The following is a 27,955-nucleotide window of genomic DNA, read 5'->3' on the forward strand; positions in this document are numbered from 1 at the left end:
TGTGAAGGCTCGACCTTCAGAAATAAAGCCAGGTAAGTGGGTTTTATGATGGCTTTTCACTTTTCCTGGCAGTACTTGCTGTTAATATAAAGAACTAAAGATTAGACTTTGTAACCACATTGATTTGAGTTGTAATCATAGGGTACATACAGGAACATCTCTAGCTGACAACATAGTTATTACAGCTTAGCGATAATTCTTAGCAATAAACAAAAACTGAAACCTGAGAACACAATTCATGATGATGACCTCACAAAATGATACTTTGTTTACAGGCAGTTATATATGCACTATAAATAGTTGGTGTCTGTATTTTATGCGCCCAATAATGCAAACATTTCAATATATTTATATTACATATTTTATTACTGTTTACCATACATATAGCTACTGAAATGTGCTTGGCTGCTCACTTCCTTTATTTAATAATACCTGTGCAGTAATAATCTTTCAATTCTTTTACCAACTGAAGCATTAAGAGACAATTTAAGAAATTTCTTTTTTTTTTCACCAGCGTTCAGTCTAACTAAAAACATGTTCGGCTTTGTAAACCCCGCATCATAGCTTAAAAACACGCAAGGCTTTATCTGCAATGAAAGAACTGCTTATGGGCCTTATTCAAAATTTTTATACTGAAGATAAGAGACCAAGTACGAGTTTGTGCGTACTACAGCGAATTTGTGATCTCTGTTTGATAATTGTATACCGAATTGAAAAGTGATAATGCAACGGGCCTTAGCTGTCTGTGAAACCTTCAGTTAACAGCTGTGCGCGCGATTTACTGGTGAAAATGAAATTGCGCTAGATCATTGGCAAATTTTGCACCATTAAATCCCTTCAGATACTCATGCGTTCTGTGAAGGCTTTCCGGAAGCTACCGACGTGCAAGATCACTGCGATACACGTCCACCATATGGCCCATATGTGGTGCACTCGCAACTAGCTGTCCAGTGACCAGTGGCGTAGCTAGGTTGGCTAGGTCGCCTGACACCCCCCCCCCCCCCCCCCGGTTGTAGTCAAGGAAGGCGAGGATATCGACAATTTCCGGGTGTCTTCAGACGCATATGACACCCCCCCACTGGCCCCTTGCACCCGCCCTCTTTCGCATGCTACGCCACTGCCAGTAACCCCAGGCCATAGCACGCTCGAATTGCCTTCTCAAACGATCGACGCTCGGTAGAGAGCCTTCAAGATCGGAGTAGCAGCCAGTCGAAGCAGCAGCGTGTAGTAACAGCACAGAAAGCAATCTAAATAAAAAAACCACTCGCAACAAACCGCCCCAAATACGCGGCGTTTTTGTGGTTTCTATGGCAACATAACGGACGCTTTTTTGGTATGTCGTTTTTGGTCGTGCGACGCCAGCGACATCCGGAAGTACCGGAAGCCGGAAGTGCGACCGACGACGGAGCGGCGCGCCGCGCGAGCGACGCAAACGTTTGTGAGCGAGCGTGCGGTCTGCAACTCTGCAAGGCGACAGCGTAATTCTGTATCGTTGGTGTGAAATTTGAAGACACAAGTGTACTCTGGTGGAAATGATGTGTAGACGTCAGGCTGCGGTATCTTGAAAAGGTAAGCATTGTGTGAAAGTCGTACTGACTCGAGAGTACGTGCGTTCAGCGTTGTGCATCGCTGCCAGCGCAGGAGAAGCGATGGAGGAACAGGTAGCAAAGGCTCTGATTGAAACAGTTAACTTTGCTGCTGTAAAGCACAGGAAACAGCGCAGGAAAGACGAAGATGCAACACCTTACATCAACCATCCAATCGGTGAGTTGTTGCACTGTGTAGTTTATTTCATATTCGTACAAGTTTAGGTAAAGTGGTTTCCCCCTACCCCTTGCTTTCCGTGCAGGTGTTGCCAGAATCCTTACTCACGAAGCAAACATCTACGATATCCCAACGTTGCAGGTACGTGAGCAGACGGTCATTCGTGAATTAACGGTTCTCGCTTGTTGGTCAGCTTTCTAGGTGAAAGAATTGTCCTTCCAGTTGAGTGTAAGCAAACAGCATGTCTCTCTGCGTTTCTGGTGGTTGCACTCAGGCTATTACTGCTATTGCAGCTGTTACCTTTAATGGATCTCGTGACTGCTTTGTGTATTAAGCTTTAAAGTAGGTGGCCTTTTGTCTAAACAATAGGCATTCATGTGGCGTGACGTAGCAACTGGATTGCACTTGCAGTGCCTTCATCAGGGGCTTTTAATTGCACTATTGCTCTTTCCACATTGTCATAGAAGCGCGCGCTACACATTTATATAAATTTGCCTTGTATGTGTACTAGTTGCATTAAAGAAGTGGCGCTTGCTTTATTTCCTTCCATATTTTTTTGTAATTCCACCTCTATGGCAGGCATAGCGATTCCGGCACCTATGCCGGATTGCTTGAAGAGCCAGACATTACTTGCGCGCCTAAGTTTATAATAATGAAAAAAAATTGTCGCTATTGAATTACTCACATAAGAGCACACTTATATATGCACAAGTCGGTCAATCCCCAGCTCCAGTTCCAAGATATCCATTTTCAAATTGTGTTCCAGTTGCATTCATGTTCCATACAATGTCTTATACACTTCGGAATTTTGGGGGTGAATATCTTGAGGCTGGTATTAGCTAAAGAATGGTGCTTTTATATGTGAATGTGCCTTATCAGCTTCAGTGCTGTATTTGCAACAAGTGCCAGGAAGTAGTCAATTAAAAAGCTAATTGGCAAACTTTTATTAACGAATTAGTCACATATCTTTTGTGCAGGCACTGTCCACATAATCAAGTAATCCATCTGAAGTGGCACAATTGTGTGACTTGCAATGGGTTTAAAAAGTGAATCTAATTGCATTTAGTTTGATGCCACCGTAAAGATTTGTTCCCATGGTTTGCTTATTTTATGCTTAAAATCTGAATCACTGATTTGTGCATTTCAAACTGAAGAGTCCTTCAACAATCACATATCCGACCCTGAGGCTACAGTTCTGTGTACCTATAAAAACTTTAGTTTCACTTTTGTTCTTTGCTATAGTGAGTGCTTTTCATTTTTAATAATACAAATAACTGTGCCCAACTGTTGAAGGTTATTGCAACTATGACAGCTGATTAAGTGTATCAGCAACAATTCATTAATGCTTGAATCTTCAATATAGTACACATTGTGAAATCCTTGCATATTTCTTTGCCCGCCCGCCTTACCAGGCTGCAATTTTACACGACACAGTTGAAGACACAGATACTACGTTTGAGGAGATTGAGCGAAACTTTGGCAGCAAGGTGCGCTCCATCGTAGAAGAAGTGACAGACGACAAGAGCCTGCCAAAGCAAGTGCGGAAGCAGCTGCAGATCGAGCATGCATCAGGTTGCAGTCGGGAGGCAAAACTTGTGAAGCTGGCCGACAAACTGTACAACCTGCGGGACCTCCAGCGGTGCACACCAGTAGGCTGGAGCCGCAGCCGAGTGCAGGAATATTTCGGGTGGGCAGAGAAAGTAGTGCATGGACTCCGTGGGACCAACAAACCAATGGAGGATGCTTTGGATGAAGTGCTGAAGGCAAAGGGCGCATTTTGAATTCCTTTTTGGTCACCTTCTATGTCTTTCTGTTAAGAATGAAAACTTCTGGTACATCATATGAATGCAGCTAGCTGGGTTTTTGTGGTGATGCAAAAGGAATGAGAATATTAATTTCAGAGAAAAGACATTGCTTTTTTCTTTCTTGCAGGAAGCATAACAATAACTGTCATAATAATCTTTATAGCCTGTTCTTCTACTTATCTTTTTCCCGTTGTCAGAATAAGTGCCGTTATATTTCTACATAGCACCAAGTTGCCCTTTGCATCCTCTGGTATTCAGCACTGCCTCGCTGTTTTCTTTTTATGGTATCTAGGTGCCGCTTTCAATCTGGGTCTTTGGGCAGCAATAAAAAAAGAAGAAAAAAATTTCTGTGAGCAGATTTTTATCCATGTAAAAGGAAGCACTATGGTCTACCACTCCTCAGTAACAACTATTACAGTGTATTAATCAGACGTTTGTATACCTTGGGATACTTTTTCTGAAAGTGCAATGCAGGGTATTGAACAATTGCCTACTGTATAACTGCAGTAAAAAATTATTTAGTAAAGTAACAGAGGCATAAAAATCTGCTCCTTTCTTGCTAATTAACAGGGTAGTGCTTGGCACTTACTAATTATGCAGGTTTACCATTGCATGCCGAGTGCGGTTGGAGTAAACGACTGTGTGCCTGCAGCTTCCATTGTTCAGTACTGATGTTTGAGTGGAGCATGTGCTTGCATTCTCTCAGTAAAGGCTTTTTTTTCTTTGATAGTGACTTGTGCAGCTTTTATTTTTGCATCAGCTAATGCTTCCTGCATATCTTGCGCCATCCAGAAATCTAACAAGACACACTACCATGATTTCTCAAGTACAGCCATTGTAGTAAATTGGGTCAAGCTTCACTGCCATGCCTGGGTACACATAGGATTACTTCACTGGCCCTGTTGACCAGGTGGGGGACGCTAAACTGTGCCACACAGTGCAGTTTCACACATTTCTTTCTGGTGCCTCCAGCTGCTGCCAAATGTTTTAGTCTTCCCCACTGCTTGGGAATGTACCTAGGTGCACACAACTTTTATTTCATAGACAATTATAAGGTATCACGATGCTGTAATCACCCTGAGGGTATGCTAAATAAATAAATAGTGACAGCTTGTGCATACATCATAAACATTACCATTTGTATACAGTCCATTAGTTTTAATGAGTTTGAATAGGCTTAGGCCCATTTGAAAGCTTTAAAAATGGTTATAGCATTATTAACAATGTATGGGTTAGCTTCGACTTCTGTTAAATTTGTTTAGCAGTTCTTATGGATCTAGTGGTGTTGACCTATCCCTTATGTCATAGTCCATAATTCACTTTTGAGGTGGCTGTCATTTTAAATAGCAGTACTGAAGCTTCCCGATGGTTGTGAAATGAAAGGGTGTGTCCAGCTTCAAGCTGGTTACTTGAGATCTGTGTAGGGAAGATGTCAGGAGATGCAAGTGAGTCTAGTGTTCTCACTGCTTTGAGGCAGTTATTTAACGTGACAGTTTGAACTTGTTGAGTCAGCATTTAATGAACTATAAGACTGCTTTATACAGTGTAGCAGATAAGCTAGGAAGCCAAAGTAACATCTGTTAGCTTGCCAAATAAATTGGAGAAGCCAAATTAAAAGCTGAATTGTTACAATATTAGTTTCATGATGCATATTGCTGAACTTGCTTATAGTGTCAAATAAGAACCATCTTTCAAGTTCTCTTAACCATTCTGGCCCACAAGTAGCATAAATTTCATTTGTGTCTCATTTATCTGTAAATTTCGCATTGAAGTGGTCCACGTAAAAATTTGAAACGCGTGCTTCGTAGGAGGACACCTAGCAAGATGTTCTAGAATGTTTAATTGGAGTAATTTTTGTTTTAGGTGAGAAATATTTTTTGAAGAGGTTTGGTCTCTACTCCATGAAGCACCATTGACTAGCAATGCACCTTCACTGCAATACACCGCTTAATGTAGCGGGAAACCTTTCATGCTCGTGGCATTTTTCTCAGCAGAGCGTTGCAGGAGTTTCTGAGACTGCCATGCCTCAAAGATAGAATTTTTGGCTGATGCGTATGGCATAGAATGACCTAAATATGAATTTCAGTTAAAGGACACCATGCATACCTTGGCTAATTTCCAAATGTCACATTATACCCTTCGCAAGTTTTGGACCTTCTTTCCCACTGTGTAAATGCCCAAAAGAAGGGTGCCAAGGAGCAGAAGAAATGATGATTACTCTGCAACTGGTCCTTTGTGCATTCTTTCACATCATATAGTATTACATGAAAGCCAGGACAACACATGAGATGCAGAGCAACATCATTTTAACCATGCATTGTCAACAGCATTTAAAAAAAAATTGCGCAATGCAGGAAAGCCAGCCGACACCTTTCATAACGGTCTAATCTTGCATTAGGCAGCAAACAAGCATGGATTTTTCTTTTGCTGCAGCTGTTGGTGGCCTGAGAGACTAATTCATGGTAGGATCACGAGGGCTGGCTTTTGCTTCCAAAGGTCTTCAAGGGCTCTTTCAATGATGATTAGGCCAACACAAAGTTGCTACTGATTGGTTTAATGCACTCTGGGTGGCTGCATTAGTAGTAGATGCGGCATAGTGGCTTAAAGTTCGGCAGCCAAAGGAGGCATTGCTGAAGTTAGCATATGAGCCATTTGAGTAAACACCTTCAACACGCTGCAGTTAATGGTATACAGGTGCATCACAGAAAAAAGTTCTTCACACTGTCTACAGTTTGAAAAACAAAAGGTTCAAAATGGAGTAAATCACTATGGAGGAACATTTATTCATTTACTTAAGGCACCATTGTGTCACAATGTACTGAAAAACTGTGTCATGGGAAAGGTATCTTGTTCTTATTCCCTGTTAGGCTAAAAAGAGTCAAAGTCACTATGGAAGAAAAGTTCCAAGGCACTGTTTAATAAGTTGCTTGTCTGTATAAACCATAAAATGCATGCGGTAACAATCCACACTGTGTGTACTTGTATTCTTAGGGCCCACAGCACTAGTCGCTGTGGCTACCCTAAAGCAGCCTGGGTCTGGGCAATGTGACTCCGCTGTCCTGCGACTTCCATGGAATGGTCGTAATGCTGAGGCTATTTACGGTGCTCCTTTTCGAATTCTCTAGCAAATTCCAAGAATGGTGCGAGTGCTTCCACGCTCATGGCATTAAAAACTGATGCACGAATGCCGCCAACTGATCTGGAATGAAAAATGGATGCAACAGACTCAGAAACATTGCGAAGTATAATGCACACAGATCAGGTGCATAAAACACGGACCCAAATGGCCGAGTTAACTGTCTCAAACTATCCTCTGCACCCAAAAAGACAAGATTCACTGCTGCACAGAACAAATACAACATCTGCAATTTGACGAATATAACTTTGTAATGAATGCTGAGGGTGACTGTTAGTTGTACAAACATAACTGGAGCAGGCTGACGAATGCTGGCACACTGTCCAAGTCTCCCATACATTTTTGCAATGGCTGCCCAGTTGCTCTGAAATGCGTGAGAGTCGATGGGCTACTGCAGTAGCATTACCTTCCCAGACATTCCGTCTGCGTCATCGCTGGAGCAAGGACAAGTTTTACCATGCAGTGAGCCATTGCCTCCTGCTTTTTTTGTAGAATGCCTGGCCTGTTGCTCTGCCATGCAGGTGCCAGTGTTTTGCTGCGGTGGTGCCATATTACCGAACGTTTTGTACACCTGTTGATAGAGCATGCGCTGCTGTTTCCTCTTTGCTTTGCATGACATGCTATGAAAAAGAGGTGATGCCACCCTAATTGTGCCCTATAAACCGCGACTTACTATTGGGAAAGAAAGTGGTGCCCTCTAAGTAACCTCTGCTTTTAACATCACTGGTGCAGGCATTGAAGAAATGCAGATGGCTGTGGTTGAACTTACTCTTTCTCATCCACATACAAATGGCAGGCAGTAAAAGAATGCTGCAGTAATCCCAACCGCATTCTATAAGCTGTGACCAACATCTGAGGAAGCAAAGCACCTTCCATCAGTTGTGAGCTCCTGGTTTTAGAGCAACTTAGTGGGCATTGTAAAAATGGAGAAAGCTACGACCGAGTTTTCGGGCCAAATTTGAGTGCACCCTGGGTGCAAACAGGCATGCGCCTGGACAATGCAAGGTGCAGAGCTTGGCTTTGCTTCCCGTGTACAGCCTCACTGTGGCCTTTTCTCCTGCAATTTCAGGTGCTTCCTGCAGCCTTCAACATCAAAAGGCATAGCCGCTCAACGGTGCTGGTGAACACAATTAGGACATTTTTTAAGTTCTTCAAGCATTAGCACATGGGGCAGATACAACAAAGAAGCTAGCGTACACAAATAAAAAGAATTTATGCATATCCAACATACATGTTGGAATATATGTGAAGCGGTTATACGTAATTAAATCCTATACAACTAATGGCAGTGCATACAAGTGTGTTTACTTTCATCCTGTGCAGCGTGCAACCTTGAGCAATGTTTATGTACTACGCTGATCACAAGCAATGCCAAAATGAAAACAGCAAATCGGGCAGATGCACAGTGTGATATGACTGTGCATTGATGTCAAGTGTGCACAGTGAAGTATGATACATGTCTTGCTACGTTTAAGGAATCTGTATTTGTGTCACAGTGGCACATACCCTTGGCACATACTGAATCGATAAACCAATGGAAATCAAGTGAGTCAAAGAATCCATTGAATATAATGAGTCATTCCATTAAGAGGTCAGTGTGCTCAAGAGACGCCTGTTACATTATTTTTTCAAGTTTTATGCAGAAATTAATTTTTTTCTTAAGCAGAACAGGTGTGTTTACTGCACTATTGTCAGTCAGTGTACAAGAGTTATATAAGCCCGTTCACTGGTTATAGCCTTCAGCGCACATATAACCTTCACATATATTTATCAAACGCATCCTCCAAGATACTGACCCAGACAGCAGCCACATCAAACCCAAGAAAGTAGGCAAAGAAATCTTTGCTTTAAAACAAATCTCTAAACCCAGTGTGCATAATGCGTACAAGGCAGTTATACAAGCAATACATGACATAACTGCACTGCAATCACCAAATAAGCTTAGTTTGGAAACCTGAACGGAAGAACCATTGCAGCACCATCATCTGCTATGGCCTTCCTAACAAAATAGTGCAGGAAAGAAAAGGGGGTAAGGGTGGGGGGTGGGGTGAGCAGCAGACTTCAGCTCTCAACTAGTTTCAACAGTAGCTTTCTCCCACAGTTAAGAATGCCTATATTCGATTGCCTGCTTTTTCCTAAAAAAAAATCCGAGGACACCTAAGCACTTCTCATGAGCTGTGAATGTGAAAGCATTACTGTCCACTTGAACACTGCTGAGCGGTCGTCGAGTTATGGACTCCTTGCGGGCAAGTGAGTGCATTGAAATGCGGGCGAGAGCTTACGCATACAAGGAACATGTGGTCAACACAGGCTTCCGAGAAGAAGGGTGATTTGGCGTTGTGGTGATGCCCCCTCGCACGGCGCACTATTGTGGCAGCAGGTGTTTCCTTTCCCCGCTCTGCTTTGTTGAGGCATGCTCGTGTCGTGGTGTTGCAGCCAACAGGAATTTAGATGCCGTTTCACTGCCACAGATGCCTGACATTGGATTTTTTTGCTCAATGAGCCATTTGATGCTTTTGCATCAGTAATTGCATTCACCCAGTACAGGGAACTGGACAACAACCCGATGTAGCAGGTGAAATATTGCTAGACAGGCCAGATATGCACAGGAGGAGAACTAGTATCTTTCAAATTAGGTGAGCTTCTTCCAGGAACTGCCAACAAGGGAAATGCTGCTTTTATAAATCCACATTTTCTACAAGTTTACGTATGATTGGTGTTGGCAAAGCTGCTATACTAGCATGGTGATAATTGCCACACTAATCCGAGCCCATCATTTGTAGCTCATCTCCAATGCAGATGTGCAAGTTGTAATCAAAGCAACACTATGTCGTGTATGACATCTTGGGCAACTTCCCTGAACATATATAGAAAAACTGTGATGATTCCTTGAGCAAATTGGTACCTTTACCGTCAACGTCCAATTTTTGGGACTCTCTAGGGACCGTAAAAACGTCTGAAGAAATGAGTACATGCAGAAAATGTACAATTTTATAGGCATTCCTCAGATGGAGAGAGTCAATGACAGAGTAGCAGACCACTGCAACTCTGCCAATGCATCATTGAGATGGCTCCGAAAAAAAGCCGGGGCTATCTTCCAACTGGGGTCTTCAAGAACGCTGTCTTTTACTGCCCTGGTGGTTTGAGAAATTTGTTGATTTGCTTCTGTACTGCGCTCCGCTTGCGCGCGATAATGCTTGCTTGCATTTGGCTAGGGTCACTATTGTACACTGATGGCAATGTCATCGGTGCTCGTGGCAAATGAAAGCTAGTCAGCAGCACAGGCGCTGGCTCTTCAGTTTTGGAGTTGTCCAACTCCTTGACCTTGACGATCACTTGATGGACAATTTTATCGTCTGTGAATTCTGCACAGACGTTGAGCTCATTGTAAGTGAAATATTTAAATGTTATCTCAGTGGAAATCACAACACTGGCGGCACGCAGGTCGATCACAAAGTCCATGGAAGGGGAGTGTCGGGCACCTTGCCATTATCATCCGACGGGATCGCTGTCTCGGTATCCAGTGTGAAGCCCGCATGGCAAAACAGTTGTGAAGTGTGTCTTGTCACTGCTTTCCGCAAGTCCGAAAGCATGTCAAGAGAAGACTGAGATCGACATTGTAACTTTTGCCGCTTCCAAGATCTTCACCTTACTTTTGAGGAAATTTGGAATCGTCTGCTTGAAGATGCCGAACTTGCTCACATAGGCTTGAGACTGGCTGCTCTCAATTTGCTTGATGATGGCAGCTTTCTTCTTTGTCGTCGACCTAGGGTAGTGCTTTCTGTGTCTGCTGATGGCTTCAAAGTCATCCGCAAAGATGATGGGTAGTCAGTGCTACAGCTGAAAGTGGCGAATCCTTTCAATGAAAAACACAGCATCGAACAGCAGGAAGCTCGGTAGTGAACGTTGAAGAAGCTAGGCCTAGCATTGCAGAGCGCATGACAGCACAAAAGACCACGCAACCAATCAGCACGTGGCCAAACACAAATGGCCATGGCGGCTATGGCTGCCAGTGGGGTCGGCGTGTGGGTGTGCTGGTTTGAGGCTACGAGATAACCAAATGGTGGTGGCGGATGGCTTCAATTAACGCCAATCCAGACCTGTGGTCATGGCAAAACGTCAGATAAGCCAGGTAGCGAAAGGTATCTGCGTCCAAAATTTCAGATGTCCTTGTACACTGGCTCTAGTATGGAGTACGTGGTGATGCTGCGAAGACGTTCAAACTATTAGGAATATCCAAAAATTTTATTGCTGACTGTATTTTGGAATTTTTTGCTGTGGTCCTAAATATGGGTAGCCAGACAGATGCATTAAAATGCAAGAATTCGGAGGATTTTAAAAGCTCTCTCTCTCTCTTTTTTTTTTTCCGAGGATACTCAAGCTACTTAAACATTAACACTTAGCAAAAAAATAAATGAAGAGTACTGTGCATACAAGATCAGAGTGGAAAATAATCGGTAGATGGCTGCAAGCCACACATTATTGCTTAATGCACAATAAGTCACAGTTCATCTACCTCTGCGAAATGCCAACATCATACCAAAGTACCTAAAATCAATTTTACAACTACTGCCATGTAACCTGTCATTCGAGTAGAAAAACAAGGACTTGCAGCTGACAAGTGTGCAGTGTCTGCATAGTAGCAGACCTTGAAGTGCCCATATGGAGCGCAAATACCCAACGAGCTCCTGCACTTACGTTGAGGAACACTAGATGCAGGCGTGAAAAGGCACGCACAAAAATGCCCTAGCACAACCTTACCTGTGTCCCTTCAGTTGAATCATGTTTCTCTTGGCGGCTTCTTTGAGGAAAAGTTTTTCAAGCTCATCGTCGCCTTGTGCTCCCCCGATACGAAATGGAATGTTAACACGGCTTCGATGTGCACGGTCCACGTTGCACCTGTAGAATGAACGGGAACAAGCACTGTCAAGCACCTCTTGGATTCGGCCCAAGGCAATACTTTAGTTGCTGCAAGACAGGCAGCCTGTAACGAAGTCTTGTGAAGTACTTGTGCCATAATCACACACTAAACAGGACAGAGGTTAACAGGAAGATGGAGACAATGTAATCGACAGTGGTTGAGCAAGGAATGTCTCGGGTGCTAGCTTGAGACATCTTTTGTTCAATCAATGTTAATTACAACAGATTGACTACGGATATGAGCATCTGTACAAAGTCATAACTGCTGTGGGCTGCCGTGATGGTAAAATGTCAAGTCTGGCACTGTTTGCCTGGCTGTGCTTGCATTACGAAGACTCGCACAATGCTTCCAAAATTATTTCGTCTTCTGTAACACGCAAACCTGCCCAGTGCTTTAAGGCCTTTAGTATGATCGCCTTCACAGAAGCATGAGACACCACATGGATGTACTATGCATCATGACATGGTTGTAGTACGTATACCGCACTGTGTCATCCTACCCAATGTGTTATTGCTGTAGAGGTGTGTATGAGAGAAATGTGTGCATGCATTCATGTTCTTTCAGGAATTTAAGTTTGCTTGGTAATGGTGCTCGGCAAAAGACCGCGAGACAGGTCAGAACCAGCTGAGATAGTGTAGCCTATTTGCAGTAACAACTGAAGCTGCATTTGAACCAACATGCACATGTGATAAAGTAGTGCTTTGTAGCAAAAGTCAGAAGTGCAGCATGTGAAAGGAATTTTACTAGTGAATACACGAATGTAGCAAAAATTTGCATCACCATGAACTGCTCATGAGTGCGTCAATGACAAGTGCCATTTCTTTCCTGGTGGCATTGCAAAGCATTAAAACACAGCCTTGTACATGCACCTGCATTTTTTGTTGTGGCCCTAAGGTAGCAAGAAGATATCATGGAAGAGAAAGTAAAGATTTCCTTGAAATACAAGACTTACACATAAAAGCCATTAGACTGGTCAAAAAGTTCGTAAATGAGCCTGGACTTCTCTGCTGACCGCTTTGCCATGCCTTCTAAGCCGCCATTCTGCTTGATCCACTTGAGGACCAGGCCCAGGATGTAGATGCTGCTCATCAATCAAAAGCAACTTATGTCATGCTCACACTCCTACACTCACTCATATAATTACAGAACACATTGTTAAAAATTACAGTTTCACCTGTAATGCGAAGCAGTGACTTATGCTTGCTTGTTCTGAAAAATTTATTAGGTACTCCCTGTTGGTCCATGGCACTACAGACAGTCACCAGATGGCAAAAGAAGCTCTGCACACAAAATTCAATCTAATAGCTGATATTGATATGCTATGCTAATAAACTGTAAATTATTCGCCATGTGATTGAAGCACAAAGGTGCAATAGGAATGCTAAAAGTTTAATATTTGTTTGTGCATCTATAGATGCAGCTCTTTCAATACACTTGCCAAACTGCTAACCTGCATTCCAAACCAGAAGCTTGCTCCAGGAGTACTTTTTATGAGAAAAAACACCACCAAGTACTGATGCTGGATCAAGGATCTAAATTAATGCACACTAATGACACATTGTCTGGTTCCTACTGTGTTTCAACTCTGTTTGCAGTGATGCAAAGCCTTGAGACTTCAGCCACAGTAAACCTGCTCAAGCCAAATGTTCAGATGCTCACAGAGCAATAAGTGGGATCACTTGACTGGAGTTCTGTTGGATCTAGGTTGCACACCCAACTCAAAGTTGAGAGTGCCTCCGATCACTCTGAGCTACAGCATGGCACTCTGAATGAAACAGCTGAATGTAAAGCTTGCTGCCAGAGCACTCTAAGGCAATCAGTCGAATGTATCATTCCTAGTGTGTGCAAGTAAATAAACAAATGAAACACATGCAGAGAATGTGAGCAGTTCTTTAGAGCAATAACATGTAAAATCCTAGAGTTTAATTTAGTACTAACATAACATGAATATGCCATTTTGCATTGCCATGTATTCGTTTGCCAATGATTCAAATTATGTCAACCTTACAAATAGTAGCAAAAGAGAAAATAAAGAACATAGTTATAGTTAGTGTATAGAAATGTGGTCACCATAATTATATGAGATGCGATATTACTGTCTTTCATTTAACCTACAAGCTCCACAAAACGCTTAAAACTTGTAAAAGAATGTCTCAGTGCGCTGCTCGATTTGAGCTATTCTGTTATTACGTGTAGAGCAAAGCGCTTTTACTCACGCATATGTGGGAGGTGTGTTGTATAACGACTTGTTCTCAGCATTGATCTTGTAACTGAGCACACTCGGGCAGTGGGCCGATGGTGGGGTGATCAGGTCTTCTCGGATAATGACAACTGTGACGCCAGCCATGCCAAGGTTCTTTTGGGCGCCAGCAAAGATGATACCAAACTAGAAGACAAACAATTCAGACATTCAGTCAAAACTGAAGCAAACGTACAAAGTAGGCCCAGTTCAATGAAATGTAGTCCTAGTAAATGCACCGTCACACCCATAATTTTCGCAAGCTCAAGGACATGGGTTACACTTATTTTTGTTCTGTTCCAGTTTGCTTCGGTGCACTTCAGGAACAGAGGTGGCAAATGTATATTAACCGCTTCAGAACCAAAGAATTTACTGCCACATGTGTATTAAAACAAGGTAGCGGAATGTCCATGCACTTGCCTCAATGCCATTGTATCGGTAGTATTACATGTAAAAAGACACTAAATCAGTTCAGCCTGATAATGCATTCTTTGAAAACTATTGTTGTTAATTTCTCTATAATAGGTTGATTACTACAAGGGAAATTAAACGTCAAAGTTTCCTCTATAGAATTCTGTGCCAAAACCCCAATGCCAGTATGTTAGTGTGACGTCACAAACTTCAAAGCATTTTTTTAAATATTTGGGCCTCATTGGCTAAGTAAAGGTTTACAAAACTTGCCGCCATATTCACTGTTTGGCTCCTTCAAAACACAATGCAGTCAATCTACTGACAAAGAATTAACTAAGCCCTAGCAGTCAATATCTATGATGCCACGGTGTACTAGCGTGGGAAATTCAAGGCGGCGTTGCCACTTGTGTTTCCTTTCTGCACCTCTTCTGGCTTGCAAAGCTTCCTCTCACAGTAAGAGTTGCGTTGTTGATATTGTAGCAGAGTAGTTTACTAATATAGAAGAAATATTTTTTTTTTCATTTAATGATGCAAGCTACTCGAAAAAGCCATTTCATTGTACATTTATTCTTCCACATAAATAATTAACAGTCATTACTTATGAGCGACGAGAAACACAGATTACTTGAGTTTGCTTGTTTGTTCAGAAATTTGCAGCATTATGCATTTACCAGTTCATCGGCTAAGCCATTTTACTGGAGACATTTCACACAGCCTTCTATTTGCCCTCTCTACTCCATTCTAGCAAGATCTATGATCACTTTTAAGTTAAATAATTCCAAGATGGCACATGCTAGAATCATATGCCCTCTCTCCCTGTATTGAAGCTAAAGAAGCGTCTCTCTGCTAATTTCAGCATTACATTCATGACAGCTGGCAATGCAAATAAGTCAACCGAACATACCAGCTGCAGGGTTAACAAGCTGAAATCTTAGAAATTCATTCTAGGCAGGCATCGCATGATGTTAAAGCCATACACACCTTCGACACATCAACAGGTTTTGTTAAGATGTTGGAAGACATGTCGCACACCAAGGGCACAGATCCACTCTCGGGGACGAAGTTGAACTCGACGCCTGTTGATGTATGGAGAGAAAAAAAAAGAAGTATGTCAGTAATTCGCAAAGCACTTTTATTTCTTTTTCCTCCTATGGGACCGACAGCTGACAGAAATGCCGGAATAACTTATGGCACAGACTAAGAAGAAAAATCTTTTAACTGTGACCACACCAGAATTTGCATGCTGAGAAACTGACAGAAAACAATGTAAGCTCAATACATGTCTCTGGCACCCAATGCACCAGCTCCTTTTTCACTGGTCAACCATATCCTCATCAGACTTGAAGACAGCTTAGGGACATAATTGCTTTTCCTGTTGGTTATTACTGGCTGGGATATATTCCAAATGTAAAAAATAATTTTTTTTCTTTTGGTGTCACGGTTAGACAATGAAGACAGCATCTCCATGTACGTGGCTAAAGTAACAATACTGTCATGTCTCATAACATAAAACTGAAGGCGTAACATTGTGCAGTAGGTTGTCATGTTGATTACTGCATCCTGGATTTTCACGAAAGCTGACAGCAAGAATATGATTAAACCACTTTTGTACAGTTCTGCATGTATCCAATATCCGAAATGAATATTTTCCATAATTGACATAGAGTTCATTTTTAAAAGGACTGACAGCTATGTGCTCACTGCCACTTCCGAGTATGCTTTTGTTGTGTTTTCAGCACACCTGCTCCCTTCACTCCAGAAGCAACTTGTGCAAAATGGAACAGTGTGTACTTGCTGTAATATTTTGGAGAGGCCACCTAAACACACAAAGCTTGTAAGTTAAATTTCTGACTGCAGGTAGAGTATTGTATTTATTCAAATACAAGGCACTGAAGTCATCCCCTGCCTTGTATGCAGAGCTGATATATTCAGTTAGTTTTAATACGGCAGCGGCAGTGCCATGTTTCCGGTGACGCAGATTTTAAACGGCATACCAACTAATTTTGGGAGATGAAGCACTACCTTATTTTTGCACATATAATATGCACCGAGAATTAGAAAAATTCTACAGTAAAAACTCGATGCGAATTTTGCCGTATAGCGTGGCTTCACAGCATTGCAGCATGCACTGCCAGAAAGCCACATCTCAAGAGGAAGTTCTCACTTATCCCTTTTCGTTACCCCCTTGGGAACCCCACCCTCTCACCACCTCAGCATGTTCAAGCTCCCTTCACCCCCCCATTTCATGGTCACCATTTTGCGTTTTGGGCGTGGAAGTATTCAGTATCTTCAGGTGATCTCCACCGAATCTGAATAATCTATAGGCTACTGTATATGTACTGCCTTATATTAGTGTGTACACTTAACCCTTTAAAGGGGCACTGAACCACTTTTTATCGAAGTGGAGGAAGGCATTTAAAGTGAAAATAGGCTATTTCAGAAATACTTTGCTGCAAAAAGTACTTCAATGCGTTCAGCAGAAGCTGAGTTATTGGCTATCAAACGCAGCCTCCACTGTGCCAAGACTTTCGTCTTTGGTGCCTACGACGCGCTAAACATAAGCCAAACGCAGCTGTCCTCAGCGAGCTGCAGTGGGCTTAGCCAGTGAACTCGCGGCGGCCGTCGTATCTACGCCATGTAGCCAACCACAGCTTAATGTCAGGTATCGGCCAATAGCAGCCTTCTAAGGGTATGACAAAATAGTGTGTTAGAAGAGAGTGACGACAGGGCCTTCTGTTGAAAAGAGAGAGTTTTAGAGAAAGGTGACTCTGCAATACGCTTGCGAGCTCCACGCGCCGCGTACGACAGCAAAACTTGGCCAAGATGTTCACAGCAACATATGCTACCTGCGGACTCACCAAGCCCGAGGGGTGGTTCAGGGCCCCTTTAAGAACAATATATATATATGCCTAGAAAAAAATGTTTATTTTCTATCTAAATGTGCAAAACACACCAAGAATAAGCATAATAAATAAAAAGAAAATACATCTTGGAGAAATTTTTTTCAGCAATAGGGGGAAAAAAAACCCAGGCAGGAAACTGCAAGTGCGCTTCACCCCAAGCCACCTAAGGCTTCATTTGGAATTTGTACAGGCAGCTCTCACCATATGGGAACCATAGGTGTACATTTCATTTGCTTTACGTCACGTGTCTGACAACACTGCAGCCGGAGATCTGACATTGTTCTGTCTCCTCGGACAGCGCTTTCAAAATGAAGCGAGTCGTATGCCAAACTTTTTTTTCATCCCGTGTTTCTTCTCCAAACTAACAAATGATGCTTGCTGCCTGCAACTCAGTGTTGGCAAAAGACATTTAGCCAGAAGCTTCATACTCAATATTGAAACTTGGCAAGAAAATTTTTTTTTTGGTATGTTGCCTGTAGGCCACACTTGTCATTAAATGGTTAAGATCTTTCTCTAGGGTCCCCCAACTGCACCATTGCCTCATAATAAGATAAATATGGTAAATGTTTCAGTGCTCTGTCTTGCTGCTTGGTGAACCTGCATGGTGAAGCCACGGTGCACCAGTGTGGCAGGCCTGGAGGAAAGAATAAGATTTATATCCTCCACAGTGGCATTTTGACACAGAGATTCTTGAACGATGGATGAATTCTCAAGAAGAAGAAAACTGTGCTGGAGAACCAGGTTCTATACTATAAACTGCCTGCTGAACCAACCTGGCCTTTACAGAGGGTAGGAAGAATAGTGTGGCCATAGCCAGTGTGGCAACTCCATCTGTCTGGACTATTGTCTGTTTAGACAAAGGAATTTATTAAATGTTCTTAAATACTAAAACTGGAAAATGCAACAACGAAGGACCAGATCCTATATAGCATGAAATGTACACTGAACCAATATCTGCAAGAAACCCTGCAAAGCGGGGGAGCAGTCAAGAGAGAAAAAATATACTAAAATAAAAATAACCCTGGCAGTCAAAACCTCAATGTAAAGGAGTCTCACGAGAATAGGGTCACTTTTTTCCTTTGTCAGCACAAACTCCTCCATTCTTCAGCATAAGCCACAGGCTTTGCAGGCATCGGTAGTTCTTATAAACATGTTCTCTTGCCAGTGTGCAGTGCTTGTTTGGCACAGCAGCTGCCTTGTCACCAAGGGGATGCAGATTCAACAACCAACACAACTAGTGCACGAGGATTTTGAGTTTCACTTACTTCCTGATAAGAGGCTGAAGATAAGGGTTCGATTTTTGGTTTGACCACTACATCAATGCACCTTACCACCACACAAGCAGTCATAGCTTGGTTCTTGATAAGGCAGTGACACTGTGAAATTGGCAAGGCTGTACAAGATTGCTGAAATTCAGCGAGAACAATTACGAAGTTTGAATTGTAGGGAGGCGGTTGGTTCCCTTCATGTCTTATGACAGTTATACGGATGGCAATATTTCCTTTTGTTAAAAGATTATAATCTTCTACCCTGTGGAAAGAAAGAGAGCAAGCAAGGAGAAGAAAGATGAAGAGGTCAAACAGATGAGGATTCAGTTTGCACAGATGGACTGTGAGAGCTCTAGCAAACTACATTTAATGCTACTTTAGAACAATTTCTTGCTTAATACCTTCCTTCAGTTTAGTTGGTTAGTTCACTTGATGTTTCTAGAATCCTTACCGCAGTCACTGTTTGGATCTGTGTGCACATAGTGCAGGTTATACAGAATCGTCAAATGCACAAACAGCTCTTAATTTCACCAGCTACAGAAGAAACAAGAATGTTCTAGAACTGCAGGCATAACTACAACACAGCCAGGAGATTAGTACTTACAAAGTAACTAGACAGAGACTGACACAGCTGCTGACAAGAAAGATCAGCCATCTTCATGTGTCATTTTCACTGTTAATGTGCTTAAGCTGCATTAAATGCCCCATATATGTGCATTCCACAATACATCTTTGTGCAGCCAGGCTCACAGTGCAAAAAAAAAAAAAGTGTCTATGAAGTTTGAAAGAAAGAATAGGTTCTCCTTTTCCATTTGGTACACAGTGTAAGATGCACACCCACCATGAATGGTCTCGTTGTCACAGTAGTAGAGGTAGGCTGCATCTGGGCTGCATTTCCACTCACTCTGTGGTGGAATGCCTGCACAAAGCAAGAAATCACGTCTCACGTCTCAACACACGTGCATGTCCCCTGCACAAAGACAACAAAAGGGAGGAGCAGGTGTGTAATTAAAAACTTAAAGATTTTTCTACAGCAAGCTGGCTGTCATCCCTTCAGTTCACATTAAGTGAGTTCCAGCACACAGTTGATGACTGCCAGCTGAAATATAAATGTAATGTCATGCAGTTGCATAGCCAGGAATTTTTTTCTGGGGAAGGAACACACTTGAATGAGGAAGGGGGCAGGCTGTTGTTGTCACATGTCATTTTATGCCAGGCAACCCTGGTACACAAATTTCACATATCCGGTATCATGACCTCCATGACATGACCTCCTCCTCCAGAATTACACTGGTCAACCTAAGCCAAACTTTTATAGCTCCATGGCTGAGAGGAAGTGTATGTGTAATTCTGAAATACAAGTAGATTATCAAAAGAAGACAAAGGTTTCACGGGACTCCAGCCTTAGGCTTTTCGTGTGCACACACTGTTTATCAGTGCTAAGCCATCTTTCACAGCTTCACTTCACTTCACTTTTATTTCCTTAAAGACCCCTCAGTGGGGGTATTACATAAGGGGTGGGGTTTATAAATGTGCATTTTAATTGGTGGCCACATGAGTTCAATGAAGAATATTAGTATTAAGCTTATCAGCAAACATCGTTGAACAGGTGATTTCGGTTATGTGACGGGGCAGGCTGTTCCAGTCGCTTGATGATCGGCAAAAGAAGGATGCAGAGAAGGTTGTAGTTCGGCTGCGTGGACGGGTTACTTGCAAGGAATGCCCTGTACGCAGGGAGTGGCGAGGGGGTGGGGCCAGCACATATGGTGCATGATGGAGCGAACTGTAATAGAACTTGTGAAAGAGGATTAACGAATCAATGCGACGCCGGGATGATAGCGTGTTTAAGTCGGACTGTGCTTTAAGTAGTGATACGCTAGTGTTATAAGAATACGAAGAATGAATGAATCTTGCTACACGATTCTGAACTCGTTCAAGTGCATTGATAAGGTAAGTTTGATGTGGTGACCAGATGGGGGATGCGTATTCAATTTTCGGACGTACGAGCGTCTTGAATGCTAGCAGTTTGACGTGTTGCGGTGCATGACGCAGATGGCGTTTTAGGAATCCTAGTGTTTGGTTAGCGGATGCAGTAATGCGCGTTACATGAGCAGACCAGTCTAAGTCGTATGAAAGGGTGATGCCGAGGTATTTAAATGTGTCCACTTTTTCTAAGGTAGTATTAGTAATATTATACGGTGAGTATAAGAGCTGATGGCGGCGAGTGAAGCACATTACTTTACATTTATCGGCGTTAAGGGTCATTAACCAGTCGTTGCACCAGCCTTGCACTTTGTTAAGATCATTTTGTAAAATGTTGTGGTCAGAGTCATTAATAATTGTGCGGTACATGACGCAATCGTCAGCGAACATACGGATTTGAGAGGAAACATTAAGGGGAAGGTCGTTAATATAAATAAGAAAAAGTAGGGGGCCTAGAACACTACCTTGTGGGACGCCAGAAGTTACAGGGAGGGGTGCGGAGGTGTGATTGTTGACATGCACTGACTGTGATCGGTTAGTGAGAAATTCAATAACCCAATTTAAGACGTCAGGGTGCAGGTTCAGCTGGGAGAGCTTGAGTATCAGGCGTTGGTGAGGTAACTTATCAAATGCTTTAGCATAATCCAGAAAAATGGCATCGATTTGGGTGTTAGCATCAAGATTAACGTGTAAGTCATGGACGAACATAGCAAGTTGCGTTTCGCACGAGAGACCTTTACGAAAACCATGTTGGGATGGGTGAAAGTAGGTGTTAGTGTCAAGGAAGTGCATAATTTGGGTGAAAATGACGTGCTCCATTATCTTGCAGGGTACGCTGGTTAGGGAAATCGGTCTGTAGTTAAGAGGCGAGTTTTTATTACCTGATTTGTAGATTGGAACGACCTGCCCTTCCTTCCAGGTGACGGGGATGCTACAGGAGGATAAAGACTGTGAGAAGATTATTCTAAAGTACGATGCGCAGATGAGTTTAGTATTTTTTAACAGTTTAGAGTTGATGCCATCCGCCCCGGACGACGATGAGAGTTTTAGCTTTTCAATTATTGCCGTTATGCCATGTTCAGTGAATTCGATGGGTGACATAACAGATTGCACAGCTGACGGTGGTATAGGTAACAGAGCATCAGGTTCAGTGGTGAATACTGCTGAAAACGCGCGGTTAAATGCATCGGCACACTCTTCTTCGGGGAATACTATATCGTTATGGTCGGCGATAGTGATAGCATTTGGTGGCTTGGGGTTTAGTAGTTGCCAGAATTTCTGGGGGTTAGTGTTTAGTACACGAGGCAACGTGTCATGGAAAAAGGAGTGTTTTTCGCGGCGTATAGCCGAGAGATAAACTTTCTCTGCCTCGTAATATTTGTCCCAGGCCACAGCACAATTGGTTTGCTTTGCCGACCGAAAAAATCGTTTCTTCCTGTTTTCTAGAGTTGATAATTTTTTTGTGAACCAAGGTTTATTGCTGTTAGTCGGTACTGAAACAACTGGAATGTGGTTATTAGCAAGGTCGGTGATTTTTTGTTCGAAGATCAACCAATTTGCTTGAAGTGTGCGGTTGTGGAATTCATCACTGAATGTGGGGTAGAAGGACATTAGTTCGTTGTTAATGGCTTCGTAGTTGCCTTTATCGTATAGGCGTATTATTTTATTCCACGATTCTCGTTTTGGAAAGCTTAAGTTAAAGACAGTGTGGATTACTGTATGGTCGCTAATTGCCGGGAGATAGGATATCGAAGGTAGGCTAGACGGATTGTTAGTTAATATAAGATCTAAAATGTTGGCCGAGTCATTCACCACGCGTGTTGGTTCTAACACTAGCTGGGTCAGGTTGAAATTAAAGCAGACTTCGAGGAAATCATTTCGGTTGTACTATGTGACGAAGGTGGATAGTTATCCCAATTGATATTAGGGAAATTAAAGTCTCCGAAGAGCAAAATCTGAGCGTTAGTGTGTTTTTTCATTAGTACATCTAGGACGCGGTTGAGCTTGTCAGTGAAGCTAGTGTCTGCTCGCGGGGGGCGGTAGCAAACGCCAAGTAAAATAGTTTGCGGGGTTGCACGAAAGAGTAGCCATAATATTTCAAGGTCACTTGGGTTGTGAACAACGGAGCAGGGTATCGTATTACTAACGGCGATGAGCACCCCGCCGCCTCTAGAGTGCTGGCAATCGTTACGGAAGACATGGAAACTGGGTAGGTCATCCATGACCTCCGCGTCAGATACGTCAGTGGTTAGCCAGGTTTCGGTAAGTATCAACAAGTTACATCCAGATGATAAGACCAGATTAGATACAACGTCACGTTTGGAAAGGAAGCTACGTATGTTAGAATATATTGCTGAAATAGTACTGTTAGGGCGGGTTGTCGTTATTGAACGGTGTGTTGGATGACGGTGATGCAGCGATTGCTATTGGATTTCTTTTACACATTTTGTAGTTTCGTCGTACATGTACTTAGCAGATCCTATAAACAGAGTTTTGTAGCGTAATGTTCTAAGCTGAATTCTAAGCATCTCATTCTGAATCGGCCTGTTGAATGCGCCATCTTGCACTCCATTAGCCAAGAATGTGTTCCGAGTCATGTTGCAAAAACAACTTTACCATTAGACCCTGTAAAGTCAGTGATGAGGTGCACAAGAAAAATATAATTAGGCATAAATGACCTGACAAAGAGGTTACCTTCCACCTTTCTGAAGAAGCGTAATGAGGACAGCGCTCAAGACAAGGGCATGGAAATAAAGACACACATGGCACTGGCTTCCAACAATGTTTATTGGTGATGCAGAGACCACATGTATAGATGTATGTGCTAATGAAAAGGAAACAATCAAAAGTGTCTTATCAACCAAGAGGAAAGAAATACCACTTTGAAGCTAAAGGTTAAAAATTCGCAAGGCACATGCAAAAACTTTAGAATTGATTCAGATATGTTATCTCACCTGATAACAGGAAACTAATACACACGCACTGTCAAGCTTCTTAATGTAGTCGGCTTCTACAATTTCATGTTTCTCATCTTGCATTGCCATTATTTGAGATTACGTACCTGAATCAGTTCTGAAGTTTTTTCATGTACCTTGTGCATTGTTAACACGTGGCTTTTGAAGTGATATTCCCTTCCTCATGGGTCATGAAATGCTTTTGACTGTCTCCTTTTCTTTCTGTGCACACCTCTATATATAATTTTTGCATCACCAATAAACATTGTTGGAATTCAGCGCTGCATGTCTTTCTTTCTGTGTCCCCATCTTCTGTGCTGTTTTCGTTTTGCCATGAGTAACCAACTGGCCCAAGCTTCCACACTTGTTTCTAAAGGCAGTAAAAACAATTCATAAATTAAAATGAACTTCAATGACATTTCTATTGTACTCACTAACGTGTTTGTCAACCTTTGGAAGGACTTTGTTGACCTGGATATGAGCTTCAGCCTCCTTGGCTGCTTTGGCTGACCAAGTGCCTGTGATGACATAGTCAGCCTTTTGCTCTTTGCCTCCTGGACACAGGTTGAGTGGGATGGCACTGAACTGGCCAGTGCCTCCACCTTGCATGAAGATTACTTTGTAGTTTGAAGGAATGCCCCTGCATAGAGCATGAGCATGTTTCAGATAGATACTTACATTCATACATGTCTTTATTTCTGCAGCTCAATATCCAGGCACATGTCACCTAAAGTGTTCAATGATAAACTGCAGAAGCACTGAAGGTTGGGTAAGTTGGTACTGGAACATTTCTTGAAAAGCATGAAAGAATGGCATGGACAGGAAGGTGGCACAGGGCAGTGCCAACTATCAATTTTGCATTTTTTGAAAGAAAACAATATAAAGCAGGTAAAATTTTTTTTCGTAGACAGTGCTGTCTTCTGCAACTTTTGTGCTTGTCCTGTTCTTTCACACTGTTCTAGAGACTCTCAAGAGTACCCAAGGATGTGGCTACAGTAGTGATACCATGTAGCTGACATTCTTCTGTTGCAATAAACCACCATGTCTCCCTTTAAGGATGCCAATGGCTACTTCAAAATGACAAATTTGAGGGCAAAGGCCACTGCTGGATCTTTTTCATAAAAATGAGGTGGAATGGGCAAACATTCAAAGTTTTGAATATGATTAGTTAGTAATATTCAATTTATATCCGAAAAGTAACTATTTGGTATATTCAAATATCCAAAATTGACCAAATACTTCTAAACCATTAGAACTGTCCATTAAAGTTTGGCTGGTGTTTTCCGTAAACTAAACAAAGTGTTGTAAATGATCAGAAGTGAAACAATAAAAGTTTTTGAAGCAATACAGAAACAAAAAGGAGCAATGCAAGAGCACTGACTTTTGGACAAGTTGGTTATGCATAGCAGATGATGGTCAAGGACACTCAAACAAGGGCAGAGTATGTGCGCGCCTGACCGTGATGTGGAAATGCAAGCTCTCTTAACAGTTTGTGGTGGAAGCCTACATGGCAACCTATGATTTTGGTTGTAGACAGTCACTGAGTCTTTATGTGCTCAAGTCTTGTAGCCATTTGATCTTTTACGCTACAACCAGTGATGTTTTTCTTGCAGTGTGCCCATTTTCATGTCCCTACGACACACGTCCGCCCTCAACATGTCCCCCCCCCCCCCCCACCTTCTCATCTCTTTGCGACAACTGTATATACGTGATGTTTTTAAAAGACTAGTCATACAGTAGTCATTTAATCTTATAAGGCATGTTTGAAACCATTTGTTGAGAGGCTATTCGTGCAGTCTTTTAGTAACAATTAATGATCTCATCTTTGCAACCGACCCTTGGTTCCTGATAGACTTGTCTTTTTTTGCAGTAATCAGTATAGACATAGTACCTTATTATATTGAAATAAGTTTTGCCACTGTAAATATATTTGTCTGCATTTGACTATTCAATTCGATATTCAATACTTACTATTCATATTCAGAAATGTTGATATTCCCCTGCCCATCTCTAAATAAAATCCAATAAAGATGCTGTACACTAAAAGGCTTTCAACATTTCAACAGCTTAAGTGTACAGCGTCTTCATGGAACTACCACCACATTTCATAAATCTTTCCTGTCCATTACAATAAAGCATTGGAACAAAGTGCCACAATGAATAGTTAATGAGCACAATGGCTTCAAATTTAAGCAGTTACTGACAGTTTATTTTCAAACCTATCACCTTGCTCACACCTGTGTCACGTCTTACTTTTTTTTTCTACCTTTAACATCCATACCACTTTTGTTATCATGAATACTCTCTATTTGTTTTTGCCTCCCCCCTCCTCCTCGTATGTAATGCCCCAGAAGGGACCTTTAAGGGTTAGTAAATGATGATGATGACAAGTTGAGGTAACAGTGGATTGTAATGTGCTTGTCAATTTTGATCTAGACCAGCTTCAGCAATGCAAGCAGTTTGGCGAGTTGACGTGGACACAAATTGAGTGCCAGTTTCATGCTTTGTTGCTAGTTTTATAGCAAAAGCTACATCGTCATGCCAAATGGCCAGTGTTTGTGAGGAACAGCAAATTGCTACTGCTATCTTTTTGATTTTGATCACACTGAGGAGCTTCCTCAAATAGAGAAAAGTCAGCTAAACACACAAATGTGCAGTGTGCTGAAAATATGGCATGCAACAGCATCACGAAAAGGCGATCAGAACAAGCTTGTCTTAAGAGAAACCTAAGTTAAATGGTAACAAGTAATCAAGTGACTGTCTTAGTAATGTGAAACCAGATGAAGAAATAAGCCAAGCAGCAGTAGTGGAAACCGGTGTTTAACAGCAAAGACCTTGGAAATGTCTTTTGCTGTGTCCATGCTTTCCTGTACAAGGTTTGATGCAGCGAACGGCTAGGAGCACTAGAACGTCCATGGCGAAGCAGACAGTGTAGGCAATGCACTTTTATCACTGATAATGATGAGGTGCGTCACATGAAGATAACTGTAAAGAGGAAGTTTCCTAGAGATAGTCTAGCAGTCACCTGTCTAATTGTAAAAGATAAAAAGAGTCCAGAAGGTCTTACATCAGATCTCTTAGGTCGGCTTCGGCAGTCTCCACAATTTCTGCAAACTCAGCTGACCGGTGACTCAGTTCTGTAAAATGATGCCACCTCCATAACCACGATGCTCACATAAATTTCAACATTAAACTCATGACAACTGCAAAAATATATTGAAGCAATACGGTTTAGCTTGTCAATTAAGCTAAGAGAATATCGTCTAATATTTCGTGGAATGCTGAAGTCAATCTGAAATATTCAAATGGCGGAAATTAATTGTTCTAAGGACAATAATATAAAACGTAAAGAAATGCTACAGCAACGGAGCTGAAAACAGTACAGAAATTGTCATGTTTGCAAGTACCACGTGTACACAGACAACATTTTTTGTTCACTGAAAGCACATGATGCATTTAATTACAATGAAAACAAACCATGCACGTTTAAGTAAATAATACAATCTTCAACTGACCCATAACGCTGGCTCCACATCCTTTATAATTCAGCATCTCTTTCTGCGCCACTTGAAGTACCTGTCAAAGAGATTGACGGGCTTTTAAAGCCAACAGCAAACTCGCATGCGCCGTCATCAGTAGTGACGAAGCTTGCTGCATACACAGATATGCAGGGCTGTTAAAGGTCCTCACTTCCAGCGGTACGGCTGAAGGTCCTGCCGAAAAGTTGAGCTTGCGGTCTGCCATCTTCTGGTGCGATCGCAGGGAGATCAACGTATCCACGTCGCGTGCGCTCTGTTCTACGGTCCGTTGGTGCCGGTATGCCGGATGGCGGCGAACTCCGTGCTGACTCGCGATGTGTGTGTCGACGCTCGTGCGACGCGCCACTACCGCAAGAAAGATCCGAGATAACGGCGTCGCGATTTGTACTACGCACGACAGACTGGATGAGCCCGGCCCAGTCGAGATGGGCAATCAACGACCAAGCACGCAGTTCCCGGTTAGGAGAGGGAGGGGCATTCGGCAAGGGGGCGTGCGGAGAGAGCAACAGGTCTCTCCGTCCGACGCGTCAGCTATCGCCTCGCCGGACTCCGGGACACGCGGCAATGAGTAACCTCGAGCTGGCGCGTGGTCCACGTGTGGAGGAAGCAACTGCGGCAGAAATGCGGCACATGGCGCTGAATAAAAGCGCTGTGCAATGCAGAACGGACGACGAGACACGCTGAAAATATATGCACGTGTTCAGAGCTGGAGCTCTCCACCGAGACGTAGAGGGGAAAAAAGTGTCAACGGAAGAAAGAATTTGCCACGCGGAAAGTCGCAGAGAAAATTTTAAAATCCTTGTTAAACAAAATCACGCGAAAACAAGCGGAGAATTCCGGACGACAGACGCAGCAAGTGGGCAAATCCAGACTCCGGGTGCCGCCATATTTAAAAGGCGCGGCGCACGCCCAAGCAACACGCAATCAATAATTAATACAAATGCTCTTTTTTAGCACTAAAACTGGCATTTTATTTATTATGGAAATATTAAATGACAGCATTGTGTTAACTCACAAATCAAACCAATACAA

General features: G+C 42.5%; 2 protein-coding genes across 7 annotated transcripts; one reads left to right on the top strand and one right to left on the bottom strand.

The window, feature by feature from the left end:
- Window positions 1-1,388: 1,388 nt before the first annotated feature.
- Mesh1 (Metazoan SpoT homolog-1) lies at window positions 1,389-8,282 on the top strand. Of its 5 annotated transcripts, none has more exons than XM_070537208.1 (6): window positions 1,389-1,569; window positions 1,618-1,764; window positions 1,850-1,905; window positions 3,177-3,527; window positions 4,362-4,479; window positions 7,775-7,913. In XM_070537208.1, the coding sequence occupies exons 2-5, from the start codon at window positions 1,650-1,652 to the stop codon at window positions 4,473-4,475; spliced, it is 636 nt and encodes a 211-aa protein (XP_070393309.1). In that variant the 5' UTR covers window positions 1,389-1,569; window positions 1,618-1,649; the 3' UTR covers window positions 4,476-4,479; window positions 7,775-7,913. The 5 variants fall into 5 exon arrangements, with proteins under 5 accessions (XP_070393309.1, XP_070393308.1, XP_070393306.1 ...); XM_070537207.1 differs by having other exon boundaries at window positions 1,390-1,569; window positions 1,637-1,764; window positions 7,775-7,912; XM_070537205.1 differs by having other exon boundaries at window positions 1,391-1,569; window positions 1,642-1,764; window positions 7,775-7,911.
- Window positions 6,466-27,796, bottom strand: LOC139059184 (phosphoserine aminotransferase). Of its 2 annotated transcripts, none has more exons than XM_070537204.1 (10): window positions 27,044-27,796; window positions 26,900-26,960; window positions 26,452-26,521; window positions 23,819-24,024; window positions 19,289-19,366; window positions 15,258-15,352; window positions 13,843-14,012; window positions 12,579-12,707; window positions 11,467-11,604; window positions 6,466-6,768 (listed from the first exon to the last, which is right to left on the bottom strand). In XM_070537204.1, the coding sequence occupies exons 2-10, from the start codon at window positions 26,934-26,936 to the stop codon at window positions 6,663-6,665; spliced, it is 1,029 nt and encodes a 342-aa protein (XP_070393305.1). In that variant the 5' UTR covers window positions 26,937-26,960; window positions 27,044-27,796; the 3' UTR covers window positions 6,466-6,662. The 2 variants fall into 2 exon arrangements, with proteins under 2 accessions (XP_070393305.1, XP_070393304.1); XM_070537203.1 differs by having other exon boundaries at window positions 27,075-27,795.
- Window positions 27,797-27,955: the final 159 nt, after the last annotated feature.

This window comes from Dermacentor albipictus, chromosome 4, assembly GCF_038994185.2.
Source record: "Dermacentor albipictus isolate Rhodes 1998 colony chromosome 4, USDA_Dalb.pri_finalv2, whole genome shotgun sequence".
In the NCBI taxonomy this organism is placed as follows: domain Eukaryota; kingdom Metazoa; phylum Arthropoda; class Arachnida; order Ixodida; family Ixodidae; genus Dermacentor; species Dermacentor albipictus.